General features: G+C 44.1%; 2 protein-coding genes and 1 long non-coding RNA gene across 4 annotated transcripts in view; 1 reads left to right on the top strand and 2 right to left on the bottom strand.

Annotated features, from left to right (window-relative positions):
- LOC148322159 (uncharacterized) overlaps window positions 1-557 on the bottom strand; it is a 5,518-nt gene extending 4,961 nt beyond the window's left edge. The window contains exon 1 of the long non-coding RNA XR_015846577.1: window positions 253-557. This is a non-coding gene — a long non-coding RNA (uncharacterized LOC148322159). The remainder of the gene's footprint in view (window positions 1-252) is intronic.
- nr5a5 (nuclear receptor subfamily 5, group A, member 5) overlaps window positions 1-916 on the top strand; it is a 5,435-nt gene extending 4,519 nt beyond the window's left edge. The window contains exon 7 of the mRNA XM_088316046.1: window positions 444-916. Within this exon, the coding sequence (XP_088172172.1) occupies window positions 444-691 (248 nt within the window). The 3' untranslated portion in view covers window positions 692-916. The remainder of the gene's footprint in view (window positions 1-443) is intronic.
- On the bottom strand, window positions 864-22,376 carry camsap3 (calmodulin regulated spectrin-associated protein family, member 3). Of its 2 annotated transcripts, XM_088316045.1 has the most exons (18): window positions 21,924-22,376; window positions 15,224-15,489; window positions 9,277-9,417; window positions 8,980-9,075; window positions 8,679-8,711; window positions 7,726-7,864; window positions 7,511-7,650; window positions 7,344-7,419; window positions 7,102-7,144; window positions 6,966-7,021; window positions 6,439-6,505; window positions 4,377-6,366; window positions 4,183-4,304; window positions 3,730-4,004; window positions 3,560-3,653; window positions 3,260-3,378; window positions 2,777-2,895; window positions 864-2,690 (listed from the first exon to the last, which is right to left on the bottom strand). In XM_088316045.1, exons 1-18 carry the CDS (start codon window positions 22,048-22,050, stop codon window positions 2,391-2,393), a joined length of 4,203 nt encoding a protein of 1,400 aa, XP_088172171.1. In that variant the 5' UTR covers window positions 22,051-22,376; the 3' UTR covers window positions 864-2,390. The 2 variants fall into 2 exon arrangements, with proteins under 2 accessions (XP_088172171.1, XP_088172170.1); XM_088316044.1 differs by lacking the exon at window positions 8,679-8,711 and having other exon boundaries at window positions 21,924-22,191.

Here is a 22,376-nt window from a genome sequence, read left to right as displayed (position 1 = left end):
TTGTCAAGTGGACATGTAAATTCACTCAAACGCCTTCCAAATGTACCGTTGTCAACAACGAATGTCCAACTTCAACGAGAAAGCAGCGCAAGCAATAGCATGAACACTGTACACAAACCAATGTTAACCACGGCAGATATGTTGGTGGCACGACTTAGTGAAGCATTACACTTGATGCTGTGCTATGTTTTTTTTGTTTGTTTCGGGGGACTGTACAATAAATTAAAAAAACAAAAGAGGAGACAAACGTACCTGTCGAGCAGAAGTTGCTAATTGACGAAGTGCACTAGCCCAGTGACGTACTTCCGGCTTCCTTCACACTAACGAAAAAACAGAGGAAGAAAATAAAAACCAAAACCAAGAGCACTTAACTGACACAAAAATGAGTAAATAACTTGAGAAATATTTTTCGAGTAAATCCAATTTGTGTTTGTCCGGCGTAGATGTGAAGTCCGTGCAGAGTCGACAGCAAGTGGAGCACACGCAGGAGAGGGTGAACAGGGCGCTGATGGAGCACACCCAGCGGACTCACCCGTCACACTCGGACAAATTCGGCCAGTTGCTTCTGCGGCTGCCCGAAGTGCGCAGCATCAGCCTCCAGGTGGAGGAATATTTGTACCAGCGCCACCTGCTGGGCGATTTGCCTTGTAACTCTCTGCTGACTGAGATGCTGCACACCAAACACAGCTGAGATCACATGAAGTTTCTGAAACGTTGCAACCTCACATGACAGGCCAAATGAAATCGGGAGTCGGCCCAACCCCCTCTTTTGTTTACACGGTACCACCTGAACCATCTGCTGTGATGTAAAAATAAATAAATAAAAACAACGATAACATGCTGATCCAACAACAAAAGGTGACTGATTTAAAAATGATTTTTATTCTGGACTTGATGCCAAGGAGAGTCGAATGAAATAAACACATGTACTGGCATGGGAAAAACAAAAACGAGTGTCATGACCCTAAAGGAGAACGGGGAAAAGAAATACTAACTGAACCGAAAAAAAAGTACATTAGTAGAACCTGAAATTAAACATCCAATCTAAAGCGAACAAAATAAATACACCCCCCCCCCCCCGGGTGGCAAGGATTTTAGGGAGGGAGAATTGCACAGAATCAAAATAAAGTTATTGCATAACCACATACTATTCTTGATAAACAAATAAATAAACATCCATGGTCCATGTGCACACATTCATATATTTTTTTTAATTTTTCTTGTCTTCACATCTGTGTTCAAATGTCATTCATGTCAATGCATGTTGGAGGCAGCCAGTGATTTTTAAGAGGCGGCACAATGGAGCCAAATGTACCATGGCAACTACATCAGTGTTAACTACAATTATTATAGTAAAAAGTTTGGCCATTTTACATTCCCCCAGTTTGACATGAAGGAGTCAAAATAGACTTTAGGGCTGCTACAGTCCAGAATTATCCTTCATCAAGAAGTCTGGACAAACGAGAAGTGAATCAATTTATTGTGATTAACAAGATCCCCAGTGACAAAACTTTTCTCTCTCACACTCTCACACTCATTTGATCCCAAGCATGCATTTAACAAACACTTAAGCATCTTAGCTTATTCTGAGCTTACAAAAGGGAAATATGCAGCTTTTATTTTGAAGCAAATTATTCTTGGAAAGAAAAGTGATCAGCATTCATTACGTGTCAAATCAGCATTGTTCAGCAGAATACAAACACTAGCCCTCCTTCATTTCGATCCAGTTGTGTTTCTCCAGATAAGCGCACCACGTGTCAATCGAGGAAAAGTCATCCAGCAAACAGGAGTAGAAAATTAACATCCAGATGTCTTACAGCAGAACGAGTCGAGTGCACGTGCGGCGGAATCACACGCACAACACTTCCATGGTTGTGCGGTGCCCGACATTCATACGAGAGCCGTCTTTTCCAGATGTGACCTCCTGCTTTAGTCAGCCGTAGAGTAATCGAGCCCTAGTGAGGAGAAGAAAAGGCAGCGAAAAAAAAAAGGGAAGCCGGAACGAGAGGCGTGGGAACTTCTCCGGCCCTAAATACTGTTGCACAAAGGCAAGGCAGTGGAGTTGTCTCATCTTGAGTTTTTGGGCCAGGGAAAGGCAAAAGGCGTAAAGGAGGCAGAGTGCGAGGAAAGCCACGGAATGCCCCACGCCAACAAAATTGACTTTTTTTTTTTTTTTTCGGCATACAATCATCAATCCAGAAGCTCTGAGGAAGGAAACAATCAAAAGGATTCATCATCCATTTTCTTGGCACATAGCGTTGATTGTTCTCATAGTGCCTCAGGAACTCAGTTTGTCTGCTACTCATCTAAAAAAAAAATAATAATAATAATAAGCAAGAAGTACTTCCCCAGACTGGCCAGAATCGAAAACCTGTATAGCAATAGTGTGTTCATTTTGGGGTGCCGAGCTTCTTGGGCGTTCCTGGGCGCTTTTGCCAGAAGTGTCCGGGGATGGTGATGGCGTCCACGCTCATGGACATGGTCTTGGACGGGATGGCGGTGAACTGTTTGCGGTCGGAGCTGTACTTGTAGATGGACTCCACCATGTCGAGTGTGATGACGCGCGGCCCAATGCCGGTGAGCCGCGACATCTCTTCCGTTTCGGGGTTCATGGTGTACACCGCACGGAACTGGCAACTGGAGTCCCTGAAGAGGATGAGGAAATGGTTGGCTGTGCTCTTTTCCATTTCCTGCAAAAGGTAGAAAGAGAGAGCACAGAACACATATTAGGATGAACCTCAATGTTGGACTCTGACACCGTAAGCGGATGGCTCACCTCTACAATCTTGTTTTTCTGGGGTTCGTTGACCTTGCCGGCCAGACAGCAGCGGGAGATAGCATTATGGATGATGAACTTGTTGGACTTAAAGCTTGGTTCCTTATATAGCTTTGGTCCTAAAAAAAGAAAATAAACATACAATGGCTTTAAAATACTGTAAAAACAGGTGAATAACGCTATATATATTTTTTTTAAGCCCCAACCAAAAACTAAAAATAATACTAAAACTAATAAAATAAAATAAAAAAATATTAAAGCCACTCTTGAAATAAATTAAATAAAAAAACTAAGCCAAAACAAAAAATAAACTAACAAAAAAATAAAAAAATAAAAACAATAATAAACTTAATACCATCATAAAAGATTCCCTTAGTTTGGAGTTTGCATTTCGCAGTGCTCGCATGATTTAAGAAAGAAACTAATAAATAAAACATCTTTGAAGATGAAATTGTCCATACAATTTGTGGCATTATGTCCTACCTGTGTACTCTGGTATGGAGGCAGAGGAGGAAACCGTGGAGCCGTTCTCCCACTCCCTGTCTCCGTTGTGAGCGCTCATTCGTCCTGGCGACATGAGACGGGAGGGAGAGTGGGAACGACTGGCGAGAGGAAAGGGGAAAGCTTAGTGAGGAGAGCGTAATATCATTCAATCAAAATCAAAGAAAAAATTTAATTAATGGGAATGTTATTCAACCAAATACGAGAATTTGCCTTAAAAATAAATACATTGAAAAAAATTCAAAATACTACTGTACTTCAAAATCATGTGTTGAATGTTACCTGGTAGATTTCCTGACACTCAAGCCTCCAGAGTCATTCGCCATGGAAGACAAGTTCATGGTGGAGTGGGAGTACACTTTGTTTAGCCTGCTTCCTAAAGTAAAAAAAAAAGCATATTGGTAAAACAATTACATGGGAATAATAATATGATTTAATAGTTTAATAATTACCCAGGAGACCCTTGATTGGGCTGTGCGCGAGGGCAGAGTCGTCCCTGAACACGGTCTTGGGTCTCTGCTTCTTGACGCCGCGCACCGTGGTGGGCTTCTGCTTGAGCACCTTGTCCAAGTCCTCCATGATCTTCAGCTGCTGTCTGCGCTCGTACTCCTGCCGCGTGAAGTCTCCTCTGCGCTGGGGGGTTCCCTCCGCCGGGGGGGTGCCGGGGGTCTGAGGCCGGTCCTCATTCTTATTGCCCCAGCCTTCGATGATCATCCACTGGGGCTTGCTGAGGGAAAGACGGAAAACACAAAACATTTTTAAACATACAGAAATTCGAATCACTAATTCACCATTCATACAAGCCGAATTTCAAATTCTCTAGATACAAAAGAAGATGCTTTTGGATTCAATGCATCTTCAGGATCCTAAAATATTAAAATAACACAAGAAGAATGAAGCCTCACTTGGCTTCTTTTTCCTGCTCCTGCTTGCGTCTCTTCATCTCCTCTGTTCTCTTCTGTTGTTTCTCCAGCAAGGCAGCTTTCCTCTGCGCCATCTCATCCTCAGGTCGCCGCTTCTTGTCATCCTGATAAGAAGGGCCGGTTTGAAAATGACAGCAAGTAATTAACCTCACGCAAAGCAGCTTTCCGTCTCCTACCTTGAAGAAGAAGCCGACCCCTGCTTTCGCCTCCGGCTCGTTCTTGTCGCTCAGCGAGTCGGAGAAAGAATCGGGCACTTGGTCCTCCTCCTCTGCATCTCCTTGCAGAGAAGACAGCGAGACCTCGATGAGGCTACTCCGTTTGCCGTTCACTACCACGGGCGGGGCGTCGCTCTCGAAGGAGCATTCCGACGGGGCGCCGGAGCTGGAGCCCCCTCCTGCCGCCCCGTCCTTTTTGTTTGCGTGCGCGGGCTTCGGTACCATGTCAAAGCTGAATATACTTTCATATTCGTTGGAGCCCGTTTCGGACAAGGCGTCATCGGCGGGAAGACGCTGAGTCGGGGTGGGTGTCACCGAAGGGGTGAGCGTCGCTGTGGAAGCGGGCGTGGCGGCCAACGAGCGAAGTTCGTCAAAGCTCTCCGAGTCACCGATGGAGAACGAGGAGGACGTCTGGATTTGAGATTGCGAGGGGTTCACGCGACGAAGGTGAGGAATGCGGTCGACACTTTGCGGCGTGTTAATGACCCTCGATAGAGCCGGGAGTCGTCCCTCGGAGGGCCGACCGTGTTTGGGACTTTTAGGGGGCACGGACTGAGTTCTACGATGGGCCACTTGAGGAGATTTTGGAGGGGTGATGTGGTTTGCGAGCTTGCGGGATGGCGACGGGGAGGCGCAATTGAAGTCCCGTGTGGATTCCCGTGAGAGGCGTGCAGGGGAGGGGGACTGCGAGGAGGTCTTGGGGCTGGGTGGGATGACCCAGGATTTGTTGCCGGAAGCTTTCTTCTGAATGAGTTGGTTCTGCTGCTCGGTGAGCCGTTGCATGTCACTTTGAAGCGACGTGAGTGCTGCAGTCAGCTTGGATACGGCGTTGTTGTAGTCCCCGAGTGGCGCTGCTGCTTTTTCACCAGGCGCACTTGGCTTCTCTTTGGTAGGCCCACGTCCCGCTTTGACATGACTTTCATGCTCCGCAGACGCAGGCTGGTCTTCGTCCTCGATGCTAGCCAGTCGCTCCTCAAGGGTCAAGCGAGCGAGGTCGTCCTCGGTGGAGGAGGCGCTAAGCTGGCCTCCTTTCGCTTCGCCGTCTTCCTTCTTCAACTGTAGGAAGGCACTCTTGCCCAGCCTCTGCCGATGCTTGGCAAAGATGGCCTCGATGCGCTTCTTCTGGGCTTCAATAGCCCGCCGCTTTTCCTCCAGACGAACGCCGAGTTCTGACATTTCATTAGTGAGCTGAGGGCTCTTGCCGGGGCTTTCTTCAAACTTCACGTCCCACGTGGTCGCCTGGGGAACAGAGGACTCGCTGGCTTTGTGAGAGTCTCCACTTTGCTTTTTTTTGCGCTCCGCAAAGCTGGTCATCTTCACGCCGCTGTCCGATCCCTCTTTACTACTACGACTATCCGACGGGGCGCCGGCTCCAGGCGTGTTGGGCGTGGACTGAGCACGAGGCGTGTCCTCCGACGCATCCGAGTCCACGCTGCCGTCTCTTAAGACCGAGTCGTCGTCACGCGAGCATTCCGACGTGTTTCTGGTTCGAGTGGGCTCTTTGGACTCTCTCGCTGGCCTGTGCATCATTCCGGGCGCGGACTTTCTATGATTTCTTGCACGGGCGGGGTCGTCCGGAGAGTGGAGGTAGAAACCGTCGGGAGCGCCGTCAGGATGCAAGCGAGGCTCCAACTTTCTCTCATTATGAATGATCTGAAGGGCCTCTTCGATGGTCGGCAGCTCTCCGGTTTCAGTCGCACCGATGCCGTTCTCGGCTAATATTGGATGATCGGGATTCTGCGTGGACCAGGAGGCTCGGTGGACGCCATTCGAAGCCGCCGGTGCGCTCAGGTGCTCAGGAGGCGTGAAGGGCGACCGAGTCACGGTTGGGCTCGTTGGGTTAAGCTGGTCCGAGCTGACGGATCGCGTTATCACAGGATCGCCCATCACAATGTCCACGTCACTGTCCAGGCCGAAAGGAATGCTGAAGGACACCGCAGACAGGGGGCGCCTGGCAGGAAAAAAAAAGGTGAGTGTCAGTACAATTGAAAGGCACCGCGTTGACTCAGTCGTGAATACACACCTTTTCTTGCTCCACGTCTTTCCAACTCCTTCTAAGTGAGACATTGAGGTAGACTGATTCAAAGACCCTAAGTACAGTGGGACGCACACACAGACACACAAAGTAAAGGCATGCACGAAAAACAGGGATGCACACAAACGCCACACATGAAAAGGCAACATGCAGACTTCCTACACTGTTTCCGAAGTGAATTGAAAGCGCTTTGAGATCACTCTGCGAATTGCCTTCCTTAAGCAACCTTCTTATTTTTTTCCAGGCTTGGGACTGATGGTGGCCAGTAAAAAGTAGCATTTAAATGAATCACGTCAAAAGAAATAGTATAATGTCATGAACAAACACGAGTGATTGAAAAGTGTTTAAAAGTTGAAAGATTTTCTTAAATAGCTCAATCGTTTTGTTTCATTCAAATTTCAAGCACTTTTCAAACCACATTAAAGCAACAATAAAACTCGAGCATTTATTAATCATTTTCCATCACACGACACTGAATTAAAAACAAACGAGCACCATGGGAAGCATAATCCCACCTGATGCAGGGGATGAAATTGGAAGGAAGGGCTTCTTGAAGATTGACGGAGACGTGCTGGAAAGCGGAAACACATTTTTCAATACTTTCATACAAAGTCGATGTCGAATTCCGTTTTTATTCACGAGGCACCTCACCTATTACTGCTCACACCCTGTGGCGTTGATGGTGTGGAGCCATCTAATAAAAAAAAATTAAAAAAAGAAGATGTGTAATGTGATTGTAATTACAGTAAATGTTTGTATGAAAAAGGCCCTAAACAAACGATCAAATGCTGCACAAACTAGTTAATTCATTCATCATGGTGGCACCACTTCAAAGCAAGCACCCCCGTAATGAAAATCTTTTCCCAAAGGATCAGAGAACGATTGGCACCTACCTAACGGTTGAACAAAGTCTGGCCGTTGTACTTCGAACCAGTTGAGCAGCTCTGCTAGAAAGCTCAGAATGTTGAGCTGAACAAATCACAGACAAATAAAGAAAAAAAAATGAGCAATGCAACATTTTGTCATACCACGAATGGTCAAGAGGACGGAATGTCAGTACCCGAAGCGCTTCTGGGGAATACAACAAATCCTCCAGCGCCAAGTGGCAGCAGCTCTTCAGGCAGCTGTCGCAGAACTCACGGATGAACTGCAAGTTGTACGAGCTCTCAGTGGCCGACATGGTCTCCTTCATGCAAACATCTAGATGAAATTAAACAAAATGAAGCAAACACCTGCACAGTTCAGGTGCGAACAGGTCGTCTGTCTGATTGCCACCTTCAAGTCTTAGCAGGCCCGGGCAGTAGTAATGCAGGACAGCAGCAACAGCACAGCCAGTAGAAAGATCTCGGACTTCATTCACCACGGGGAAAACGGGATTCTGTTTGGACTGAACCTTATCCTTTCGGTAGCGAAGCTGGAATGGACAAACAATAAGAAATTGACACGACATGCTGACTTAGTGGTGATGACATTATGGCGTAAGCATCGCAATTAATCAGGTACCATGCAAGTATGCCTCCTAGTGGTCATAAATGGAGCTTTTTTCCAACAATTAGGTCACATGGTTTTACTGTCATAATCTTGTTTAAATACTAACAGGTACATTCTCAAAAAATTCAAATAGAGTGGAAATTAAATTTGAGTAGTTTAATTGAAAAAAAAAAAAAAACATCATATAGAATCACAATGCACAGTACAACATTGACTGATTTTAGGATTTTCTGAAAAGTATTTTTTTAGTTTTGTTTTTTCTGCATTAGCTCCCATCTCCTTTTCAGTGGGCCTTTTCTTGGTGTTCCGAGTGGAAAAATGAATGCAGTAGGTGCGGTGTGACGCAGAAAATAAACAGATGAGGTCGAAGCCAAACAAGGAGTTACATTGTACATAATAGAGCACAGGTGAATACATGCTAAGCCTCGCTTCTGTAGGGAAAAGCGCAGGGCAAGATGGGACAAAAGCAAAGAGTCGAGGGGAGTGAGCACACAAAATTAAACACGTAAACAAAACCACTGCAGTTATTACCATTCAAACATGCGCAGACATGCCGTGCATGCACCCACTCGCAGCTTAATCAAATATGGCGCAGAACTCGACTTTAAATGTTGCAAAAGAACACAAAAAACTGAACAAAAAGAAAAAAAAAACGCCTAACCTGTCAGATATTTGATGAGGACACTGGAGGGATGACGGGAGAGGGAAAAGGAACAGAGCAAAGAAAGGGAACTTACAGGAACTAGTTTCCAGTACCAGCGAGTAGGACACTGTCGAAGAGGCATTTAAGGACGAGAAGGTGACAGAGAGGAGAAAAGGGAGAAATGGACGACAGGAGCACAAAGAGAGATTTAAAGCTAGACAGTAAAGGAAGTAGCAGTCAAACAAAAAAAAAAAAAAAAATTGCGGCGACTCTTCCAAATGACCTTGTGGACGCTGATCTTAGATTTGTAACATGTTGCCAAAAACGCAGAGAGATTAACAAGCGTGTTTGGGTGTAACGCCAGGGGACAAAAGACGTGCTTGTGGAGTACTCACAGCAGGTTGAAGAGGTTGGGGCTCATTCTCTGTGGCGGCCTGAGGTGTTTGTTCACTTTGGGCTCCTTCCGAAAGTTCCCTCAGCTTCTGGTTGAGCTGAAAGCGTCCATCAAAACAAGTTGATTAATTCTAGAATAGTCCATACATGTGATTTTGTTCCATCTAGTCATTTACATAGTATGGCAGTAAACAATACTACAGCAGCAAAGCGGGATATCACTTCAAACAGCATCATCTGAAATTTCTGGACTGCCCAGGTGCACCTAAAGTAGCGTGGATGAAAGTGCGCCGACTCACTGTGTTAACCCAGTGCAACAGAGCATCTTCCCAGCTGGACGTCCCGCCCAGGAGCTCTTGAGAAGCGCCCGCCTTCACCGAAGTGACCGTCTCTGAGGCTCCCACGGCTATCAGGGCGTCTATCACGGCCAGGTGAGCACTCTGCAAGGAAGTCAGAAAGAAGAAGAAAAAAAAAAATGAAGAATTACACAGAGCCTCCCGTAGGCGTCCCCACCAGCCACATGTGAGTCAGCAAAAACAGTCAAGGTCCTAAACAAGCAAACACGTCAGTTGAAGCGGGTGACCTTTGGACTTGGATGTGTTCTATCGTTAAATGATTACATTGGAAGCGGATCAGCAATATGGTTACACGTATGCTCGCGTGGGCTGGGTTTGACACTCATTCCTCAGCTGCTTCCTGCTTTCTCTTCTGCACGGCAAAACATGACTCATCGAGCATTGTTTGCATTTATGCTTATGTCACAGACTCTCTCGAATACGAGGTGTTCTTTCTCAGACCTTTGTAATGGTGCGAGCCCATTAAAAGGCAGCTCAGATAGAATGTTTTAACACTATAAACCTGTTAGTTCATTAAGTCTTCCTGCTTCTGGTGCGCCACGAGACTGAAACCAAACGATGCTCTATTTTCAGTAAACAGAGAGTCCAGTTTGTTTTTTCCTCCACACCTGAATGACAACATCAGCCTTCTAATTAATTGTCACAAACAGCACATTCTGGTCATGGGTCCAGTCTTTAGTCCTGAGCCTAATCTGCACAAATCAGTGCCTGTTCCTTTTGACGCGGCATTAATTCCACTTTACAGGCTAGACATTCCAACACGAGACGGGGAAAGGCGAGCGAGGGATGGTGGCGGTCCAGCTGCAGCCATGCATGCGTGCATGAACCTCGTCCACCAAAGTGCTGACCTTTGCTGGTCACGTGCCAGCAATCGCTTGTCTGACAGTTTTGGGCAATGCTCTGTGGATGCGTCGGCCCTTCCCGACATGGTCGCCGAGGGCTGAATTGCCTCTTGCACGTCTGTGGGGAGCTTTTCTCTCCACTGTGGAAATGAGGCGCTCCAGCAGCAAAAAAATAGGACAAATGGCCAGCGGATGAGGATGAAAGACAGTTTAATCCGCTCTGAGCAGATCACAAGCAAACCTTGCCAAGGTTATGATAACCAGTTTTTAAAAAAAGATAAATAAATAAAAATAAAAAAGTTGGGCAAATTGGATGACAGTATTTTATCAATTTTATCATTGCAAGAGTACTGAGAACTAAATGCTGTCGTATTTATAAAAAAAAAAAAAAAATCATACGCACTGCTATATTGTCATCATTGCACCAGAATAATTAAAGCAAAAAAAAAAAAATCACAAAAATACAAAAATTAAGTTTATTTTTTATTTTTATAGTGTACATTTTTTTGCATGCTCCAGGCGAGTACCACAAAAATACATTGAGCATTTAGTGAAATAGGGAGTTCACCTCACAAGACACTAATAGAACGGTATGAGCTTCAGATGAGGACAGTGAGACTACCTGGATAAAAAAAAAAAAAAAAAAATCTCGCAGCAGATTTTATGCCACACCCAGCAGGCGTAGCAACAGGAGATGGAAGCAGAAATAAACAAAAGACTAGCAAGAGTGGGTATATGGTAATTAATCAGAGGAGTCATTTATGAACGAGAGCGCAAAATAAAAGTGTGTGTGTGTGTGTGGGTGGGGGTGTGTGGGTGTGTGTGTGTGTGGGGCGTCGTTTGTTGGTAGAATGACCCCTCCCCCCCCACTTCTGAGTGGGCCGGTCCAGTCTCCCTAATGAGAAGCGAGAAAGGAGCCACTCTAGAATGCATGAGACAGAAGCTGCCAGATCACCATGACAACCAGCCAGCTGACCCACAATGCATCTCAACACAAACCTTGGCCTCTGTGTGCAAAAAAAAATAAAATAAAAATCATCACGGTCCTGCCTCACAAATATCAGTTCCTTAGTGACCCGTGTGACATTAGCGCTCCGTCCATTAGCTTTGTTATTATCAACGGAGCAATTTGGAAGATACGCATGTCAAATTGTTGCAGCAATTGAAGCAAACAAATAACAGCAGGGCATTTCTTTTGGCTCATTAAGCAAGATTATGATGAGGGCACGCTCTGATTATGTCTGAAATATGACTTAACAAGACCCACACTCCTCCCCCTCGCCAACACTGCGCAACTCCTGCTAGTGCCCACTGAGGGGGAAACAAACAGGGATCAGGCAGGTCTGGGGCCCTGAAGGGGGATTTTGCATGCGAGCGCACATGTACAGTATGTTATTTAATCTTTGTGAGCGCAAGTATTGAGACACATGGTCAGAACAATGGTGGGCAAAGTACAATCTGCGGGTCACACATGGTTCGATCCAGTCTTTAATCCGGCCACCCGAGCATTTGTATTTACAACGGTCCTGGAATATTTGTTGTGCTATTTTTTTTCTGGAAATTGGTCTGTTTAAAAAAAAAAAAAAAAAGAAATAATTAAATAAAGAAAGAAATTTGTTACCAGATTTAATAATTGGGTAATTGAATTATTGATAATGAAATAAAAATATTGGTACAAACAAATAATTGTTAAATTAAATTAAAATAATACTATTACAAAACAATTACATGTGCCTCTAGTTGTTATTCATTAAAATAATTATTTGTAAAATAAACACTAGCATTTAACTCTTATTCTATTCGTTAAATAGCTGGTTACTATATTGAAAATATAATTATAATGTTATAATTTGCGATACATTCAACTTTTTTCCATTAACTGTAAATGATAAAATCAGTCAAATAATCCAATAAAAAAAATAATTATACGAATACATATGAAACATTTAGTGCATTTTATGTAACAGAATTTTGGGGGAATTTCATAGAGACTTTTTTTCATAATTTATAAAATTGTGTGATTAATAAGAATTATAATAAATTAATGATAGAATGAATTGAATTATTTAACTATCAAAATAAACAATTTTACATACACATTTGCACAAACGAACTGGCCCATCTGTCCATTTTCCCACACCTGAAAAGAACATTTCCAGTCTTTCTGTCTGAATTCGCCTGGTCCCAATCAGGCTTTCTGACCTCCTTGACACCAAACTCTGAATCAGAATCAGAATCAGAAATCTCTCTATTGTCATTGTACTCAAGTGTGCAACGAGATATGGGCCGTGCGTTGTGCACTAGGGACACAAATGACCTTCCCAAAACGGGTCCAACAAATGTAGGAATTTTAATAGACTTGCCCAAAAATGTCTATAATCAACATTACTGATTGAATAATCAATTAAAGTGATTCTCATCGCCACCTACACTCAAGTGTGATTAAACAGCCAATAAAATAAAACACTTGACACCTCTTTGATACCAACATTAAAACGAACCATAATCAGTTTGAAGTTGCTAAGTGGACCCCGTGAGCGTCGGTCCGCTGTCATCCAATCATGGGTCATGACGTTCAGTCTGCGCGGAAGATTATCGCTAATCTTCACATATCTTTACCCTCAATCTGAGGAGTTACACAGGCCAGGCCTCCACCACCTCCAAAAAGGGTCAACACAGTGCTCGTGCAACACGCACACAAAAAGAACTTCACTTTCAGGAGGAATGCGCTGATAGCGCCGACAATGCCGTTTTGCTAAACAGTACGTTGACAATTACCTTTAATGTCATTTCAATTTGGGCAGCAGCGGATGTAGTAGAAATTAAATTAAATAAAATCAAGTAAACAAGTTGAGGCAAACTACAAGTCTGTTGATGAAAAAAACTGCTTTAAGTGTGCACCACTTTGAGACCCACACGAGCATTTCAAACGATCAAGTTTCCTCCAAAATAGTTAGCGATTATACTGCTCAGTTAAACAATTGTTCCGTTGAAAGTTGGAGCTTAATGTTTGATAAGAAAAAGAACAATTTGTGTGGTTTCAATGAGCCGTGACGATTTGTCATTTGACCCGCTCTGATATAAATATCGCGCAACGCATCTCTTTTATAAACAGCAGATATCTGGAGCGTGTTTTTGAAGCGGCTGAGGCGGCCTACAACTTTGTTTCACGTGGATCTGACCAAGAGAACAGACACTGGCAGAGAGGTTTCCAGCGAACAATACTGGCACGTCTTTAACTGTTGTCTGCAGAAGTGCACAGCATCACGTCTTCTCATCAGATCGTGACACACTTGACGCAAATCTCTCATCGCTCCAAAGGCGTTTAATCGGTCAAGACCACCGATGAAGTCGCATCCTTCACTGCGGCTGGAACGTGACCCACTTTCCTTGGCTGCCAACGAGGGGACGACTGCTATCGGAGTAGGACGGACGCGGCAGCGGCGACGGGGATGATGCAGCGAGGAAAAAAAACAAAAAAGGCAGCATGGGCAGTAGCAGCCAAAAAAGAGTTTAGTGGTCAGGATTTGGATAGGCGGCACGCAAGCAACAACGGAATTATTATAGTAACACCGTGCATAAAAAAAACCCTCGTCTTATGGTTTTTCTTTTTTTTTTTTGGATGATGACGTATTGCTATACCAGTGTATGATGTAACCCCAAAAAATAAACATCTGTATCTGACTTGATTGTTATGATAGCAATCCTAGTTGCTTGTGCCCTAGAGGCAAATGATTTAGCACAAAATGTTGGATCTGGATTAGCTTCCCAAGTATTATGCGGTGCCCTAATTCCTGCATTTTTGAAAATGTAAAAATACGAAAAATACTCCACCATGAGTCTCAAAGTTTCAAACAACGCACAGTGAAACAAAATAAAAATATTGCTTTGTGACCAGCGTTTGATTTTTATGTCTTTTACATTAAGTTTCCTTAGCCCGCCTGACAAGCTCGTCTCTCAATTTTAAAAATCAAATGTCACCCAAACGTTAGCTCTATAATTGCATCTTAAAAACAGGTTCCCACTGAGAACGAAAGTTGTTGAGAGGTTGCATGAGACCAAATTACCAAGAAAACACTCAGCCTCTTTCAAGCAACTTAATTGTTGGCGGCTCTTCAAGACGCTGGTTTTCACGGACGTGTGAGCGAGTGTGAGCGAGTGTGAGTAAGGGACAGAGAGAAGTTCATTGCCCCCCCCCCCCCCAAAAAAAAGGGGACGGGACAACCAACCAGTTTCTCTTGACTTGACTAACAAGGCCCAGCCCGGGGTGTTTTCGCGACACACGATCCTGAGTTTCATCAGAACTGTTCGGCTATTGTGCTGTTCGGGAGTATCCATTGTCGTTCCCTCAACACACCTGGGAATACAAACCCTGACCCCTCTTGCACGAATGGGAACCAACACTATGCCTACGTAGAAAGTATGAACACATACGCTAATACGTTTTGGTTAAACAAGCAGGGTGGCATAATGGCGGCGGATTCGTTTTCACTGTGGTTGAAAGAGGCTTGTCGCTGTCATCGTGCTGGCAGCTGGATCCACTCATCCTCTGGGATAAGCAGAATGAGTAGAAAAGGGGGTGGGGGGGTTAAAGGAGGGGGGAGGGGACCATGCGCAGGGTCTTTCTGGAGGTCCTTTAATCCCGCGAATCAAAGCATAAACAAGACCCAAATTCAAGCGCCCACGCCACCAGTAGGACCAGTAGGTAGTCAAGCAGAAGCGTATCCACAATGGCCACATCATTAGGTACACCTGACCACTAAATCAAGGATTCAAGATTTTTTTATTTATTTATTTAAGTAGTGGCTTTTATTTTTATTTGATATTTTGCAGGTTTTTTTGTGTCATGTGTGCTCAAAATAAACTGTATCATAAAAATGAAAAGTGCCCGTGAGTCGAAGACAAAAATGAGCACAAGGGATACCACAGGGCTCTATCCTGGGACCCTTTGCGGTACACTTACTTAACCTACTGAGTGTTGTTTGAAAAGTATGCCTTTGAAAATGGTGTTTAACACTTTCCATCATATTCCTAAAAATGAATGTTACCATTTTGATGGGTTTATGTCGCAGGTCTGCATCAGTCACCGCCGAGTCAGGCTCTTTGGAGACGAGCCTTCGGTCGGCGAGCAGCTGCAGGAGGGCGGCGTTGTCTTTGGGCTGTGCGTCAGTTCGGCCAGCGCCCAGCAGCAGGAGGTTGTAGGTGCGGCAATAAAGCTCAGAGGACTGCAGGAGGCGCGTGACGGGAGGTTTCAGGTGCTCCTGCTCATACTGGTCACGGTAGAAGGGGTCTCGTAGCTCGGCGGGGACATTTTCTACCAGGAGACAAAAGCGTTGTGTTAAACAGTGCATTAACAGAGACGGTATAGTGTATTCCAGGGAATGCCATCAAAACATGCGCCAAATTGGGTTCAGGGGATTTTTTTATGAAGGTCACTAGGACATGATGAGCTAGGAAATACCCACAGTGTATGTTTACTGCTCGTATAGTGTGTGGTGTACTCAAGATGACCAACACAATATCTCCACCGACAATTGTGAACATCCTTCGCCAACCCAGATGCGTGATGGAATACCAAGACTGACCTGTGAGAGGAAACGTGGTGACACAGGCCATTTAGACCGCCAGGAAATTAAAATATGAACCGAAGTAGTAGTAGTAGAAGAAGGAGAAGAAATACAAAGGCTAACTGTTGACTTTTTTTGTAAACACAATGTGGTAGCAAACTTAACTGCGGTAAATGATTCGTGAGACATTATCGAAACATGCAACACAACAAGTTGCTCCTCTATTTGTTTCTGGCAACAACGTGATCTTAACAATCACTTCCTAACTGGCTATCGCTCAATTTAACAACAAAATCACTGAGCTTGGCAGCTTGGATGAATTCAGAGTCGACCTGGTTTAACATTTATAAATGATTGTCAGTTTTTTTTTAGAAAAACATACAATACAGCCCACACCATATGATAATCAGTCAGGATAATCTTTTATAAACATCCTAGAATTGTGCGCGTACAGATTTTGGTTACAAGGGAATGAAGGCTCAAATTTGGCACCATTGGCAGTACGCGTGCATCACGCTTTACGACATGAAGATTTCAGAAGATTAACTGTAAATCGGACATGTCAAACTGGCAGCAAGCTAAAAACCAATCAAAATGCGGCGCAGCATTTTGTAAACTTTTCGACAAATAACACGGTGTGTCGCCGCAGAGAAAAAGTACATCGTGCTAAATTGACAGACTCGCGAAGGATACCTCCATATTAGATCTAATCCGACTGGTTTTCCTGCAAACAAATTACTGAAAGCACATGCACACCTGACACGCCCTCTTTTAAACTGGTTCCTCCACATGGAGGCTCAACCAGAAGCAAACTCAAGTCAACCACGTTGCAAAAACACACCGACCGGCACTCGCTACCGATTATATACAAAGGGCCTTAAAAATGAAAGCTGAAATACACTAAATGGATCTCTCAGGTGATTATTGGGAAACACCCATTTGGACCTGAAGCATAAACATTCAGAACACATTTAGGATTTTTTTTTTTAACAGTTCCCAGGGTCTTTGAGCGAGGAACAACATCTTTGGGATGGAGTCAAATCTGAGAGTCAGGCGTGTTGAATGTGTCCATGACTCCAGACGCATCCATCTTCACCTTCTGTAGCTGTCTCAAAACTTTTGTCTCCAGTGTCTCGGCAGCAGGCCACGTAAAAGGACACGTGCAAATTGAAAGTGTGTCTGGGTCTTCTAGATTACACCTAAGCGTGTAAACAAATGGGAGGCGTCGCTGTGTCATGTCATGTAATCGTAAGTCACGCTACCGATCCGCATGGTATCGCCGCAACAAAACACACTTAGCGGTTTAAATAGAACACGTCGACGTGTCAACTCGCATTGTGAATCGTCAAGTTGGAAGTCACATGGTTCGGTGTGTTGTTGTGCTTCCACTGCAGTGTCCACATTACATCTGGAAACGATGAGCAACCCCCAACAGGGGAGGAAAGGAAAAAAAAAGAAATCTTGCCCAGGAGGCAAAGTAGGATGCAAATGTCACAATTTATTAGGCCGGTGAAAGAAGAGCCGGATAGATGACATCTGACGCGGTGTCACGACACGACAACCACTGCTGGCTTTTCAACAAACAATCGACCAGGCTATTTAAAAATCCACTGTCCGCAACATCCGAAATGACCAGCAATGCGCTACGTTTGATTGCCTGCTCGATGCTAGCGGCCTCGTGTCGATGCGTGCGCATTATTGAGCGATTGAGTTTGCCTGCCGGCTGATTTGGTCACAGTACCGGCTATCGGCGCGTTGGTCTCGATGCAGACGACACACGCAAACGAGACAAGCAGGCGAATGCAGACGCAACTTGAACCGCCGTGGCTCCTCTCTCAGTCAGCACCAGTTTGACATTTTCGGGATACATGGACTTGACATAGAACTGAAAGTGAAAATGGACAAAAATGTGGAGTTGGGAATGCTATGAGTTTTCAATAACAACTCCCAGGAGTTAAAAGTTGGAATTCCTGCAAAGGTCCAAATGAAGCATCAGCACAAGCATTCCTGCTTGGTGACTAACTCCGCCTCATTGTCCCGCGTCTGTGTTTTATCCCACTCTTCTATTTTGTTTCAAATGCATCGCGTTCTTTGATTATCCCAGTGCTTCTCAATTATTTTCTCTTACGCCCCCCTAGCAAGAAGAAAACAATTCACGCCCCCTCACCACCACCCACTCTCCGCCGCAACTCTAAATAATATCATTTTCGTTGCAAAACAAACCTACACTGCAGAGTTAATACTCGCTGCGCACATTGGGCAAGGAGAGCGCCACTGCCGCCTACAGGAGTGGATGTTCAATTACACTATTGTAGTACGGCGGGAAAAAAAGCATGCTCCCCAGGGTCACAGGTGCCCCGCTCAGCATCGCACAGCGCCCCCCGCCCCACTATTTGAGAAGCACTGGATTATCCTAACACATATTCCATTGATTAATAACATTGACATAGAGAACGACAACAGATCAGCACAAGCGAGTGCACCAGGCAAGCGGAGGAGCCTTAAATTGTATTAAAGACCGCAAGGCACGGATGGGCGTCATCCCGTACTTGAAGACAACAGCATGTGATTGCATTACACTTGCCCGAGAGGAGGGCTCACAGACAGTGGGACAGAATATATGTGAGATGATGCATTTGCTTTTGTATCCATTATCCTCGCCAACGGGAGCGTATTCAGGTTACAAAGCAACATATAACAAGGCTTCCGTTTGTGCGTAGCGTTTTTAAACAGATCAATGATGGAGCACATTAGAATGAAGCACAAGGTACACATCGGCGAAAGAGCCCCGTACAGTCGACTAAAGTGTTAGAGGGTAAACAAGAGTAACAAGGTAGCATCCTGCTTAAATCCTTGTCCCCCGCTGACTCACCATAGCAACCGCTGGTGAGGGGCTGAGTAATTATTCCCAGAGGATTCAGAGCACTTTGATAGATAGGAGGAACTGAAATCATATCACATATTAGCTGTAATTATTACTCCTTTTTTTTTGTTTTCGTGCAGATCCGATCAATGACATCATTGATCAATCTGTGAATTATGTCACGACAATTGATCACCAATTTTGCATAAAAAGGCAATATCTGTCATAAAGAAAATGCAATTTCCAGTATTTATCATAAGGAGAAATTGGTTGTAAATCAGAATAAAACAAGCTACGGTACTTTGTCCTCCAGCAGGAATCAATACCAAAAAATAAGTCTTCTTGATAAACGTGGCATCTTAAGGGTTAGGCACACGTTGGTTGGAACAGGCGAATCAAGAGTTTCTAGTCTTGTTCCAGTTCAACCCACAAAGTCGTTCTGACTCACGTCACTTGTCACTCGGCGTCAAGGCTAAATCCAAAATTCCCTTTTCACACACAATCACAACGGCCTTCACCTTGACGCAAAACATAGCTCTGTGTCAGGATAATAAGACACTGCCTGGGTGCTGAGCAGACAAACCAGTGCATGGAGTGCAGAAAACTCACAGGACACTTCATTAGGTACACCAGAACTATCTGTCAAGCCAGCCTAAGGTAGGACACACCGGGCAGCCCAGTTTTATCCAAAGTTAGCAGCAACAACAACAAAAAAAGAGTTTAGAGCAATACCTGTATGGCACTTAAATTATGAAACATAAAACGGTCATATGATTTCAGGCATTATTACCGTCCACTTGGGGTAGCCCGTCTCACATTCAGCACTGTAAAATCTGTGACTTTGAGCGTGTATCGTTTGGTGAGTGACGTGGGTGTCAGTGAATGAAAGAAGAATTGACAGTTGTGAACAAAGATTTGGGGCTGCTTAACCATTAGCCATGTACGAATGTTTATTTTGTGATTGTTTTGTCATCGTTTGTTCAATAAAGCTATATTAAATTAGATAAAGATGTGTGTTGTCGTGTGATACATTAGTTCTGCTTTACAGTAGACACTGAACTCAAACTTCTGTTTAAAAAATTGCAAACCTTCATTCTCTGTCTTTTACACCTTTGTGCCTTCATAGCAACTTATTTCTACTGACATGCATCTCCGGTAACATTAGTCCGTGAGGAAATATAACCCTAGTGATGCTTCGGGGCAGTGATTTTGCTTCAATAATACTTTGTAATCCAATTATTTCAGTTATTTGATTATTTGTTGCAAGCCTAATGAAAACGTTTTTTTTAATGATCAATGATGGGATATACTGATTAACTCTATTTCCATTATTTTAAGGATTTTTTTTCAAATGAGAGCAACATGCAAGTCAATCTACCTCAACCTTGGAGGGTCCACTGTAATCAAATTTAAATGAAATAATTTCAAGATGTATTTCCCTTTGTATGAGACACAGATAGTAATTACAAGATTATTATGGAAGTGCATGTGCAATGCCAGTGGGTGGATCAAACAGCGTCTATAGGGAACACCCAGTCTGAGTGCTGTCAGGTCGAACAACAAGGATCTGCAGACGACGGAATTATCCCGCTTTAATTAGGATCTGGTTGGGCAAAACACCAGACACACTGTGCCTCTTCACAGCATGTCATTGTGTTTTCCTCACTCAGAATAGACTTGATGTTGTCATCAGAGCAGCAGAAGTTGACTTCAGACAGAAAAACTACAACGGAAGCCAGTCGTTTTAGTGAGCAGAACCGTGCACGCTGGAGAAGGAGCACTGGGAAGTGACTTTGACCCAGAGGGCGTGGCTAGGAAGGAGGGTGGGGGAGGAATAGGGGGGTGGGTCAGGGCAAACACAGTAGCTACTGCCGGGAGATCCGGACCCTGGAATTGTGTAAGCGAGCCATGTTTTGTACACAACATTCTACATTACTCACACCCTTTTAAGACGCTGTCAGTGAATCTGAATTAAGTGAACAATATTCCATCGTCTCACCTGGAACTTTACAGAAATGTGTAGTATGCACCAAGGAAGATGTAATTGTGTGTCCATGCATTTAGGAGTAAAGGAATGGAGGAGAATATTTTTTTCACTGTTGTTTACATTCGGAAAAAGAACATTCTGCGACATTTTTTCTAATTTTCTATATAAAGTTATATATATCTAACAGTGACTAGATTCCCTTGCTGAGCCACTACAATGATTATTTTGATGATGAACTGCAAAAGATCAAGCAATACAGGGCCTGTTAAGCCACATTTCTAACATTTTCTTTAATTTTGTACATAGAAGCGTGCATTGGTGCCTATATAGATTGACGACTGCTCAATTTAGGATGATTTGAAGCACATCACATAGCATTGAAGTTATTGCTAACATTAAAAGACATGTTATGCTAGCTAACATTAGTAGATGGATGCGTTTGTGAGTGATAACCCCGGGTCATCGTCATTCATACCATTATAAAAGTAACTACATTGCCTAGCTGAGAAACTGTGATGATCATTTAGATGATGACCTGAACGGGTCAAGTGTGGGTGGCCTGTTTTCGCTGAGAGACACTACAATTTCCTGTGTTTGGCATCGATGTGCAAAATGATTCTGATTCATAAAAAATATTGTCTTGTTTTATGATTCATTTACTCATTTTGCTACATCTTCATAGCGTTTAATTTGAAGTTTAAGGGTAACAAAACATTTTGAATGAAATTGTGGAATTGTGCAAGTATAACAGCAATAGTGTGTTTCGTTGCAGTGTACAAATTGGTGCTGAACCATATCTAACATTTTTCGTATACATTGTGACTATTATGTGCAAGTCACAAATTTTCCCAGCGCTGTGAATTTACTGTTTACAGTTTACAAGTGCTAAAAGACCATCTATCGTGGCACCTAACATGATATACATCATAGATGAGTGCGTTTATAGGGAAACCCTGAGGTCGTGCAATTATAAAGTAACAGTCTTCCCATGCTGATTATTTTGATGATGAACTGCAAGAGTCAAGTGTTACAAGGGCCTGTCATCCCCTGAGAGGCAGCACATTATCCACGCCCAATGTGGCATGTCAAAAGGATTTCACAATATATAAAAGAATGCTTGTGATGGATTGGGAACTACAAGTGACATAGAAAAGGTGAGCAGCTATTGAATGAGAACAAATGTGTCAGTCCCACCAAATGCCCACAGACGGAGCGTGCTTTTTTCCCCCTTTCATGTGCGCCTCTTTGTGCTCAAAAAACGCTGAGTAGGATGTTTAAACGTTTCTCAGCACGCTCGAAAACCACATTATAAACACGCAGCGTGAACCAACCTGCACTGCCGTAGGACTTCGCCAACAACCAGGCGACACTTGAGCATATTTTCGCTTTAGTGCAGTCGTATAAATCCAATGGTTTGATATCGGGAACGACAAAAGTCTTCCTAATGGAGTCCACCATGGCGGGGTTACTAATAAAAAAATACAATGTAATATTGGCAAAAAAAAAAAAAAAGTCCTCTAAAAGCGAGTAGAAAAGCTCTAAACAAGCATCGTCACGCCAGTCCTTCAATGACGGCTGGGAATACGGATGTGGTCGAGGGATTATATCGGGGAAAAAAAGATCCAAACCGGAGCTGCTAACGTCCTCCTCGTCGCGGTGAAAAGGGCTCGAGTCCTTCGCGGAAGGCTCCTCGCGGCCGATAAAATGGACCAAGGCGAGGTTAACGCGAACAAGAGCCCCAGTTGGTCCCCTTGTTCGACCGCATAGCTCTCGGTGTGTGTCGG

This window comes from Idiotropiscis lumnitzeri, chromosome 15, assembly GCF_059441095.1.
Source record: "Idiotropiscis lumnitzeri isolate Australia: NSW breed Sydney's pygmy pipehorse chromosome 15, RoL_Ilum_1.0, whole genome shotgun sequence".
Lineage (NCBI taxonomy): Eukaryota > Metazoa > Chordata > Actinopteri > Syngnathiformes > Syngnathidae > Idiotropiscis > Idiotropiscis lumnitzeri.
This window is presented reverse-complemented; position numbering and strand designations above follow the sequence as displayed.